The sequence below is a fragment of the Eublepharis macularius genome, chromosome 5 (genome assembly GCF_028583425.1).
Source record: "Eublepharis macularius isolate TG4126 chromosome 5, MPM_Emac_v1.0, whole genome shotgun sequence".
Lineage (NCBI taxonomy): Eukaryota > Metazoa > Chordata > Lepidosauria > Squamata > Eublepharidae > Eublepharis > Eublepharis macularius.
Window position 1 is genome coordinate 4,964,068 of NC_072794.1, and position 11,181 is coordinate 4,975,248.

The window sequence follows — 11,181 nt, forward strand, 5'->3', positions numbered from 1 at the left end:
CTCTGTGTCTATCTCGTGCTTTGCCAAGTGCATCCTTCTTGGTTTGTTTCTAAAGGCATTATCAAACTGATGCAAAACTACAAAGATTTTTCTCTCTGCCCTGAATGCCTACTGGCTATTTCAAAGCTTCCCATAATGCCTGTTCTGCAAAGTTCATAACACATCCATCAGACTTGTTTTCAAGTCATCCTCTGCAATTTCATTTTTACTCATAGGTCAACATCATCTTTTCCCTGCCTTAGAAAGACTATGACCACCATAGGTTCTTTCCTGAACCTCCATGGAAACAATATAAGAAACACCATAAGTCTTACGCACAATTATATGAAGCAAGCTGCTTTCAGAGAGCATGGGCAGGAAAACCATCACCTTATCCTGTAACTCAAAAAGTTCTCAAGTGGGCTGTCTTATACCAACTGCTCTGATTAGCCTGTCCCTCTGCCAATTCATTTGTACAACCTTCTACATATCCTGAAATGTATCACAGAAAGTCAAAACACAGTCCGCTCCTTTGCCTTTGGGATTTTGTCTTCCCAAAATCATCTCTTTCACTAGATTTAAAGGTCTATGTACCCTTCTGCCGAACATGATTTCAAGAAGGCAAAAACCATCGACTCTTGGGAAACTTCCATTTAAGCAAACACAAATTGAGGCAACTTCTTAATCCAAGTCCTGCAGATATGAATCTACGCAAGTCCTGAGCATTTCTTTCACCATTGTGTGGAGCTGCTCTGTTAAACCAGTAAGCAGTGGTGTTAAACTGTCATTTTAGGTATTTTCATCTCATTTCCACAGACGTTTTATCAAGTAGAAATTCCACCCCCTATCAGTCAAAATCTCTGGTGGAAAACCTAGCTGACAAAAGACTATGGAGAGTGCCTCAACTACCATTGGGGTGTCAGCTGAAGCCAGTGCAACTACCTCAGGATCACCAAATTCAGAATAAGGCACTTTCCCCTCTGTGTGGGGTTGGGGAAGGGTCCAGCAATGTCAGTTCTTAACTTCAAAGCCTTACCAATTACGGGGGTGTAACTGCAAAGGTGCCTTAGTCTTGCTGCGTCTCTTACCCACTCAGTGGCATGTCCCACAAGACTGACAATGATCCTTGACGTTCTGAGCCAACCTAGGCCAAGGAAATTTTAACAATCTCTGTCTAGTCTGATTAATTCCTAAATGTCAGCTTCATTCTCCGGTGGTCCTGAGAGTGGGGCAGTCCTCACTGTTGGGAAGTAGCTCCTCCTCTCCAAAGCAGGGTCAGATGACTTGATTGGTCCTGGAGGAGCAGGGCTTGCCCCTTACCTCACCAGTTTTTTCTGGACCTGCCTCTGAGCAGGACATCTAGGACTGTGCAAAAGTGACGACAGCAGGTGATGAAGAGGAAAAGCTAGCTGGGGAAGGAAGGCCCTCGCCCCCCCCCCCATAAAGATTGCAGCGGAGGTGACAGCGAGCAGGAGAGCCAACAGCCCTAGGTTTTCCTATGTCCATGGCCTCTGCACAAATTCCCGCAGCCTCTGGGCAAGGAGACCCCCCCTTTTTTTTCCTCCAACAACAATCAGAGCAGGTGTGTGATAGAGTCTGTGATAGCCAGCAGGAAGTAACATTGGGGCTGAGAGAGCCTTCAACAGCTCCGTGCAGCTTTAAAGACTGAGCTCTAACAACTGAGGAGCAGCTGTAGCACTGGCTAAACAGCAGAAGCATGGTAAGAAACTGTCAGCTGCAAAGATTGGTTGGAGGAAATTAATCCAGTTGTTTGGGATTCCTCAAGAGGAAGGGAAGAACCCCCTCTCAACCCCCCCTGCCTCATATTTAACGGCCTTTTATTTTTGGTGGGAAAGAAAGCCTTGGTGGGAATGGCAGCGAAGGCAGGCCTAAGTCCTGCTGTAGGCATAGGGGGCGCTCTGTGTGACTTGGTTCTTCCCAGTTCTCCAACCTCTCCACTCTCCCAACGATCGCCTCAGGGTGAGAGGGAAGACACCACTGATTTAGATCTCTCAGGCCAAGAAGCCAAATCTAACTTACTGGTGTGGCTGAGAACAGTAATAAGAGTTTAAAGAGACCTTAAAAGAACATGGCCACCTCAAAGAAGCTACTGCATCCTTAGATAGGCTGGGGGTTAGCTTCTAATAGACCCAAGGGGGGGAAGCAGCTTCCCCCTCTCCACCCAAATCTAAGAGAAGGAGGATGGAAGAGAGTATAGTACACAGGGATCCCAGCCCCTTGGGGGATTTACAATAAGAATCAGACATGTCAGACCCATCTTCAATTAACAAAAAAAAGAGCTATCAAAAGAGGAGGAGGAAACTTTGTTCCAGTGCAAGCAAGATTGTTTCCTCAGGAGATTTATGCCAGACTATTACCCAAGGTTTTAAGGGTTCTGGAAATCTCCCCCATTTCCACGGGAAAAGAGAAAACAGATCTAGCCTTCCCACAGGGGTCAGAGAGAGCATTGCCCAAGATGGGCATCGTACAGTCTGGCGTTCCACTACTTGCAGCCTTCTGTAACTTAATGAAAGCAGAATGGGGAGCCCCACCTAAACCGAAGACCAAGCAGCCCATTGTCAACAAATTGTACTCGCTGGTACCAGACGCAGCTAAGAAAATCAAATTGCCCGTGGTAGATTATCCAGTAATCAGCCTTGCAACTACTTCAGTTCTGCCTATGGGTGCAGATGGTCTACCTAAATACCTTTGCGACAGAAGGATAGAACAAACATTGCACAGAAATGTTGAAGCCTCAGCAGCATCCCTCAGAGCTTCGGCAACATGTTCATTGTTTGCAAGAGCAACTTTCCTCTGTGCTTTGGACCTGGCTGCAGGTACTTGACTGAGAAACTGGGAAGTGGATCCATCGGCACAGGCAAAGGTTGCAGCGATTCCATTTAAAGGAACCAACTTATTTGGAAAAATACTTAGTGGAAGATAAGGAAAAGAAGGTCCTTCCATCAAAAAAGAAAGAAATACAACCAAGAAGGAGATTCCAGTCCTTTCAGGAATCAAAATTATTTCCGCAATCCGGGAACTCTAGACCCTTCAAGGGATGTTGGCAATCTAGAACCTAAACGGATAATAGATCTGCTTCCTTTCTCAAGCTCAGTGAGTACAACAAAGGACAGAAGAAAGAAACATCGGCACAACTATGCCACCTTGACAGAAGCCATCAAGACTGGGCAGCGGTTACAGAAGTTCGCAAACAGATGGCAAAAGATGATAGTGGACAGATGGGTTCTGGATGTGGTAACCAGCAGACATTCCCTGTAGTTCAAATCAGTACCTTCGATGTGTGTCCTTCACATTCTGAGGAACCCATCAAGACATAATTTCAGCTATTATTACAGGCAATTCAACACTTGGTCGACATAAGAGTGATAGAACCACTCCCACTAGCACAAACAAACTGAGGGGTCTACTCAATGTTTTTTATAGTACCGAAGAAGAACGGAGATATAAGGGCAATCCTGGATCTAAAGTGGCTAAACAGATACATCAGGACATACAAGTTCCAGATGGAGATGCTAAGGTCCATCGTAGCAGCCATTCAAAAAGGGGACTACTTAGCATCCATAGATCTCTAGGAGGCTTACTTACAATTTCTCAAAGGAATCCCATCAGAAATACCTTCATAGAATCATAGAGTTGGAAGGGGCCATACAGACCATCTAGTCCATCCCCCTGCCCAGTGCCCAGTGTTCCCCAGTATAATGGGGAACATTATCAAACACTGCCCTTTGGCCTACGGTCATCCCCCAGAATATTTACCACGGTACAAGTGACCCTGACAGTTTCCTCAGACTCCAGGGGATTTCACTGTTCTCGTACCTGGACGACATTCTGATAAAGGCCCCATCTCCGACCCTAGGTTTGGAAGCAGTGAAAAGAACGACGTCTGTACAATCATGGTTTTGTAATCTACAAGGAAAAGAGCAGCCATGTCCTGGTTCAGAAGATTTGTACACCTAGAGGTATTGATAGATACGATACAGGACAGAGTATTCTTATCCCAAGAAAGATAAAAGAAGATTTGGTCCATGTTAATAGAGGTCCAGAGGAAGCGGAAACAGGAGGTGATGTTCCTGGTGCAGTTTTTAAGAATGATGGTATCTTGTCAAAATATCTTACATGGTCAAGATTCCACATACGACCACTTCAGACTTTCCTCAGTCAAGAGCTCGGTTGGTGGATAGATCCTGTTAAGTTCCAGAGGGGTGTTCCGTTCCGGGAACCGAAGAGAATAGTGATGATGCCAGACGCCAGCCAGTGTGGCTGGAGAGCTCACTCACAGGGAAGGATGGCTCAAGAAACTTGACTAGAGGAAGAGAAACCCAAAAGCATGAACCTTTAGAACTCAGGGGCTAATGGAGTTCCGAAATCTTCTGTCAGGGGGTTCCTGCCCTATTTTAGACCTCCACTTCCAGAACAAGCTGATTGTTGCAAAAAAGTTCAGAATGTTATCATTACTCCTGTTAGAATGTCAGATCTGCTTTGTTATTGTCAATTTAAAAGATGCTTATTTTTATTTTCCAATAAATCTGCATTACAGAAAATTTCTTTGTTTTCAATGCGGATCCAAAAGATACCAATATAAGGTTCTCCCTTTCATCCTCTCCTCTGCCTCTCAGATTTTCAAGGTTATGGTAGTTGTGGTCAGTCACCTCAGGGGAAAAGGGTGCACTATTTCCTCCTACCTAGACGACTGGGTCATTGTGGGCCAGTCCCTCTCTCGACACACTTCCCTTGTCCTGACAACCCTTCATCTATTGATTCTGTGGGTAACATGGAAACGTCTTCTACCATTCCCCGCCAAAACGTAACGAGCATGGGAGCAGTGTTGGATTCCACACTATCTTGGGATATTTATACTTCAAACTGGATAAGTTGCTTCCTACTCATACTAAACAGGGTTCGTTCCTTCAGGCACCAAAGTACAAAGCAAATTCAAAAACTGTTAGGTTTCTCTGACTCTGATAGTGCCGTTCACCAGACTCTGGGTTCAGCTGTTACAGAATTGGTTCGTCAGAGTGTTCCACCCACACAACCAGAACCCCGTACAAGTGGTTCTCAGTTCCAAGGGTCATACACAGATCTCTGACCTGGTGGAGCAATAGATGGATCCTCTGGAAGGCTCTGTCAGTCTTAGGAGGCAAAGAGGAAATCGACAAACCCTCTCATGAGCCATCTCCCCTGGCTCTGTAGAGAGCTGAAATTGACAGAGCCTTCCAATCTCTTTTAAAACTCAGCTTCCTGGCTAACATTGCTACTCCCTTCACGTGCTCCTCCTCGTGTAATTCATCTCTTGTAGCTTAGCTCTTAGTATATATCAGTTTGAAAAGGAATCAGTGTCATCTCTTTGGAGGTTGGCTTGGTCTCCTGCCATTTGTGTATTAAATTTGACTTGGTTGTCCTTTATCAAAAAAGGAGCATAATTATTTCCTTATTCTCTTAATACTGTATTTCCAACATGCACAGGAACTGCAGTCTTTCAGTCAGGCTTCTTGTAGGAATCCCTAGTGTATAAATCAGTCCATTATCCTAGTGATCCTTGGAAAGGATGTGCTGATATTTGTTGTCAGTAACTTGACAGATTGACCCATTTTCTGGGTGAGTTTTGCTGACTACTCTGGCCAGACTACTTTCTTCGGCTGGAGAAAGACCTTTGGTATCCTTTGACTTACTGCTTGAGTTGCTTTGCAGGATCAGTTGGGAATGGTTTCATTGGCATTCGCCGTGCTTTGTAAGAACCTGTGAAGCTGTCAAAAGGACTTTGCATTTAGAGCAAGGCCTCACAATACAAAAGCAAGAGCAGTTTTTCAGCAGCCGTGTGACTGATAGGAACCCTCTACAGGTTCAGGTGTAGGGGAATTGAAGAATTTCACTTTGAACTAGGCAGAGCTCCTTGGGCTTGGCACTGCTCCCTGCCACGTGGCACTTATGTGAAGATGTTTATACAGGCAGCATGTTGGCTGGGTTAAGTTGTGGCTCGTCCATGTTTTACTCCAGGGATGTCCGCCCTGTCCTTTGGGGGAAAAGGAGGCTCCTGCAGTGAACCTTCATGTCCCAAAATGTATGTGTGTGGGGGGGGGGGTTTGACATAATTTGCACTTTGTGGTGATTTGTGCTGGCACTACATGCTCTGAGCATTTCAGTGATGGTGCAGTCAGGCTTGGGATCAGGCTGTGGAACGGTCTCTCTTGTTCCTTCAGACTTCTGTTTTACAATTTCTACCCCCTCCCCAACAACAACAGGTTTTTTTAAAAGCAGCTGATGGGGGGGGGGATAAAAGCAGCATCTCTTGAATCGGATGCTAGTGATGCTTTACAAAAAAACTGCCCAGTTCTGGGGCTTTTGGTAATTTGCAGGCTCTAGTACAATTTGACAGTAGCTGGCAGGCTTATAACTGACATTTAACAGATTATTTCTAGCCCGTATCCAGAGACTAAAGTCTGCATAAGACATGGGCTTACCACTGAAATCAGACAGCACAGACCAGGGAAATGATAGACATGTCAGATCAGTGCCATGTGAAGAGGCCAGTTTTCATCGGGCACCTTAAACATACCCCAACAGAAGGAGCAAAGTGACTGTCAGGAGATCACAAGTTACGGTGCCAGAGGAAAGCAATGGGGGAAATGGTGGAGGTAGGAAATGGAGGATACAGTTTTGGGTTTACCAAGAACAAAAGTACCAGAGGGACGGAGACAGCATGAAAGGGCATGGAGGGGGAAGAAGAGCAGAGAGCTGAGCATGCTCAAAATGTCTTAAGTGAATAGGAATGGTTCCAGCAGAATACAAGAAGAAAGGGTACTAACTAAGAGAGAAGAACAGAGGAGAAATATGGTCACAGGAATGGGCAGAACAGATAGTGTGAACTGGAAAGCCAACAGAAAGGAACAAGGCAAATAAGTCAAATCAAAGTAGAGAAAAAATTGAATTTTATAGCTGAAGCAATTGGTATGACATTTGTCAAAGAAAGAGAGGAATCAGAGCACCATAGTAAAGAGCTTGCGAAGTGAAGTAAATTATGCTATTACCTACAAGGAAAGAGAACATCCTCACTAAGGAAGGTGATCAGGCAAAGAACAGGAAAGCATAGAAAATATAATGGAGAGCAAAAAGAAAAACGAGAACCACGATGAAGAATATGAAAAGCCAGAAGGGATTAGGGAATTTCCAGCAGAGAGAGGAAACAGGAGGAGAGCAATAATCCTTCATAGAAACCTTGAAGGAAAAATGGGTCCCATTTCCATGTGAATCTTTCTGCCATGGCGTGCTGCAGACTAGTTCCACATACCCCATCAGTCATTCCCCCTGCTGGTGCAGCACTTCCCTTGGGCTCCTGCTGCACTCTATGAATCTAGTAGGGGTGGGTGGGCGATGGTCAGCACCCTCCCATGATGCTGTGGGGCATTACTGCATGTGACGTGCACTTTCGAGTGCCGCTGGGATTTCTCTGCGGTGGGTTCCTTAACTGAGTGTCTGTTGTTTTTTCAGCTTGGCAATGAGGAGCAGCAGTTGGTGTGGGCTAAGCGCGAAAGTGAAAAGGCAGAGCAGGAGAGGCTGGCGCGATTGCAAAGGCAAGAACAGGAAGACCTGGAGTTGGCCATTGCTCTCAGTAAGGCTGACATGCCGACCTCATAAGGCAAGAGTTTGCCCGCCTGAGCTCCAGCAGGACCCTTTCTAGATTTTTGGTGGCTGGTTGGTTTGTTTCCTAATGTTACAAAGTAAGTCTGATTACCTACTGGGACTGACTGGTTAGAGCCGCTGCTTTTGATGGGCATGACTTCAGCCCTCTGCCACACCCTCCCCTGGAAGTAATCTGATAAGAACTGTGTGATAGGCTTTCTAGGCTAATTTGATCCTTTGTGAGCCAGAGAACTTGTGGTTCAAAGACTGGCATCTGAGCCTCTTGATGTGGACAGTCAGCTTGCCCCCTACTCATGGAGCCTCCCTCGTCCTGTTGCCATTTTTTTTTTGCCAAGACTGCAGCATAAACACCAGAGGTATGGAAACTACCACTCTTGGGTTAAATGGACCAGCAGTGTTCATAGTGACCACTTTAGCTGTCGTTCTTTTTGGAGTCCGTGAGTTTGAAATACTGCCACTGAAACTTTCTGAGGTTCAGTCCTTTCCGATGTCTTTAGGAAAGCAACCGCCTTGAACTTGGCCTGGTTCTCACTGGACTGACTGCTTTGGGATGCAGGTGGGGGCTGACATTCTCTAGAGTTCCAGTGTAGCCCATGACCGTGCTCAAGAGACTGTGGCCAGGTTTCCATGGCTAAAATTGTGTGACTCTGCTGTCACATCGTCAGAGAAGGAATGCCCCTTTTTGCTCTTGTTAATTGTAAAGCTGTCACCGATTGGCTCAGAAAATAAGTCAATATAGTATGATAAAAGGCAGGAGATCTTGTAAACCAGTAATGATGCATACTGAAACTGAGGAAACCATGTACGTTGCCTCCAAGGGTGAGTGAGCGTTGCTTGAAAACTCCCACAAGACGACGCAGCACCAAGAGAAGCTGAACTCCATCTCCCGGAAAGCCACCCGCGTCCACATATGGTGCCCTTGCACCTCTTCCCGATGTGAATGGCAGGTTTCACCACGCCAGTGCCACATGCAGGCAGGCATGAAATGCTGCGTTCTGGGCTGTGAGTGATCGTCCCTGGCAAACCTTTCCTTAGATTTGGAGGATCCTGCCAGCTCCACCTTCCTTTGGCTGTAGGCTCAGTAACACAGACTGGTTGGGTGAGGCCAGACTTCCTGACTGCCCTTGCTGTGAACTGCCTGTGTACCAGTTCCTCACTTACTGTGATCCCAGGATCCGGTAACCTGAGTGTCTTGACTTCTAGATCCTGGAATTCCAATTCTGACTCTGATCCTTGCAAGATGGTTTTGAGAATAGGGGGGGGGGCTGCTCTCCAAGGGCACAAGTGAAGCCCCCCCTGCTGTTTCTGCAAAAGCATCCAGCGCAGGTTCTGCTGACCGTGCCTCCTCAAGAAACGCTGCTGGGATTCAGCTACACGCCACCGAGCACTGCCCCTTGCAAGCCTCTGTGGAGTTCCTTGTTGTCTGTGCCTCGGATCCATGGTTGCATGCCATCTTGGTCAGCGTGTCCCCCCCCCCCCTGCTGCAGGGGATGAATGCAGTGTGGAGCAGAGGCCTCTTTTCCCAGTTGTGTCCTGTGCTGTCCTGTGCCTCTTTTTGTTCTGTTGTGTCCTCTCCTGTTTGTCTTGGTGCCTCTCTCTGGCTCCTGGGGGTGGGCGGGGCTTAGCACTGGGCCAGACCCTCTCTTTCCAGCAGGCTCCTCTGCTTCTTGGCACTCTCACATGCTGCAATGTCTTGTGTTTCCTTCTTGCATGGCTGTGAATTTTCCTTGAATTACTGCCCTGCCTTTGTGAGAACTGCAGTTAGGCTCTTCTTCGTTTCCCAGACTTGTTGCCTTTGTCTCTGACTGTAAGGCTGAGCCACTTCCTCCAGGCTGGTCAGGCCTTTCTTTTACCTGCCTTCAGCAGAGAAACTGGTCCCACCTCACAGCCCTGGGAGTGAGAAGGCTGCCCTGTGTTCACCTGTCCGATGAATCCGTGCTGGTTTTCCAAGCAGCTTTTAAAGGAATCCTGTGCTGACTTCTGGGGGACATGGGTTTCAGCTCCTTGGTGAAAGCATAAAAGCCTAGACTGTTCTGCGTTTGAGGCTGGGAGTTGGGGGGTGGAGGAGCAGGGCTGGCGAGCCAGGCCGTCGTTGAACATAAATGAGAGGGATTTCAGCCTAGGAGCTACTGAGGAGAATTTTTGGACAGAGTTCCTCCTGACATTGCAGTAACATGCCTAGCCTTCCCTTCAGAAGTGCTGAAATTCTATCCACAGATCCTGTTCAGAGGCTGAACTGCAAAGCAAGTGGAATACGTACATGTCGTAGGGCTTTTTAAATGTACGCACATAAAAATAATTGTATACTTCTCTCTGTTGCCTGTCGCTCCCTGGCACGTACGCCTACGTATATACAGAGCTGTTTCCTTCCTGTAATATTGTCAATACCTGCCTCTTGCTGGCTTTATGGAATGCAAGGATCTCTTGTACATACAGTAATGGTGATGTATATAGTGGATTTATAGACCTGAAAAGATTCCTGTGGATAGAAAATCCCAGTCCTGGTGCAGAAGGCAGGTGGGTGAGGTTCCCACATCTTTTGACAAACGTTTCTCAGATACAGACCGGGCTATTGACAACGGGCTGTCTAGGCAGCATTTCTCCCAGTCATCTCTGATGTTTCAAAATGCCTGTTTCTGGTGGCTGAAAATCTCTCTCTCTCTCTCTCGATGGCTGCTGTGATGCTCTTGTCCCTCTTTTGGTGTACCTAATTTTTCAGTCCCCCTTTTAACAACAGGGGCTGCATATGAAAGAGAGGTTCTGTATTTTACATGCAACCAAATTATCTGATGGAGCAGCACTTGGAGCATTCCCATAAACTCTTCCAGGAAGTGCATGGCTGACAAACTGCATGCTGGTCTTGCCTGCTGTGGCGACAAGACTTTCCAAAGTCCTTCCACCCTTGGCTTGACATGGCCTCCTTCAGTCTGTACAGATACCCTATTATCTTTCTAAGGTGACTTCTTTTGGTTACAAAACCTCCCTTGGCCTAGAGGACTGCCAAACCTGGTCTGAATCCACATTACCTCCGCGCGTCCCGGTGTTGCACTAAATGCTCGCTAAACACCCGGAAGTATAGCGTCTTTCAAGCACGATTTCTGAATCGCGCTAGAAAGACGCTATACTTCTGGGTGTTTAGCGAACATTTAGTGCAACACCGGGACGCGCGGAGGTAATGTGGATTCCGCCCTGCTCCTCTGGCAGGGATAGAGGCTCATTTTGAGCTTCTCTGTGTCCCTTGCTATAGGGGGGGGGGTCTTCACTATCCCCTGGTGTGAACAGTGTGTGCCCCTCTGTAACCTACAACCCCCCTGCAGTCCAACCTGAAGCAATTCTTCCTTTATTGTTCAAAGGCTCTGTCCATAGCAGTGTTCTAGAAAATCCTATGCAGCTCTCTGGCATGGTTGAAAACTAAGCACTCTGGTTGCAGAAGGGCCTTACAGCAGGAGTGATGGCTTAGTACAGAGATCTGTTCTTGCTTTCTTGTTAAATGCCACTGTGTAAAATCTTTGTGTTTTCCCACACCCTCTCTGTAATCTGTGC

The 11,181-nt window shown here is 46.8% G+C and overlaps 1 protein-coding gene across 4 annotated transcripts in view; it reads left to right on the top strand.

Annotated features, from left to right (window-relative positions):
• EPS15L1 (epidermal growth factor receptor pathway substrate 15 like 1) overlaps positions 1–10,673 on the top strand; it is a 61,406-nt gene extending 50,733 nt beyond the window's left edge. For 3 of the 4 annotated variants that reach the window (XM_054979603.1, XM_054979605.1, XM_054979608.1), the window contains one exon: positions 7,486–10,673. In XM_054979603.1, the coding sequence (XP_054835578.1) occupies positions 7,486–7,632 (147 nt within the window). In that variant the 3' untranslated portion in view covers positions 7,633–10,673. The remainder of the gene's footprint in view (positions 1–7,485) is intronic. The other variant, XM_054979607.1, reaches the window with a different exon arrangement.
• The last annotated feature ends 508 nt before the right edge of the window (positions 10,674–11,181 follow it).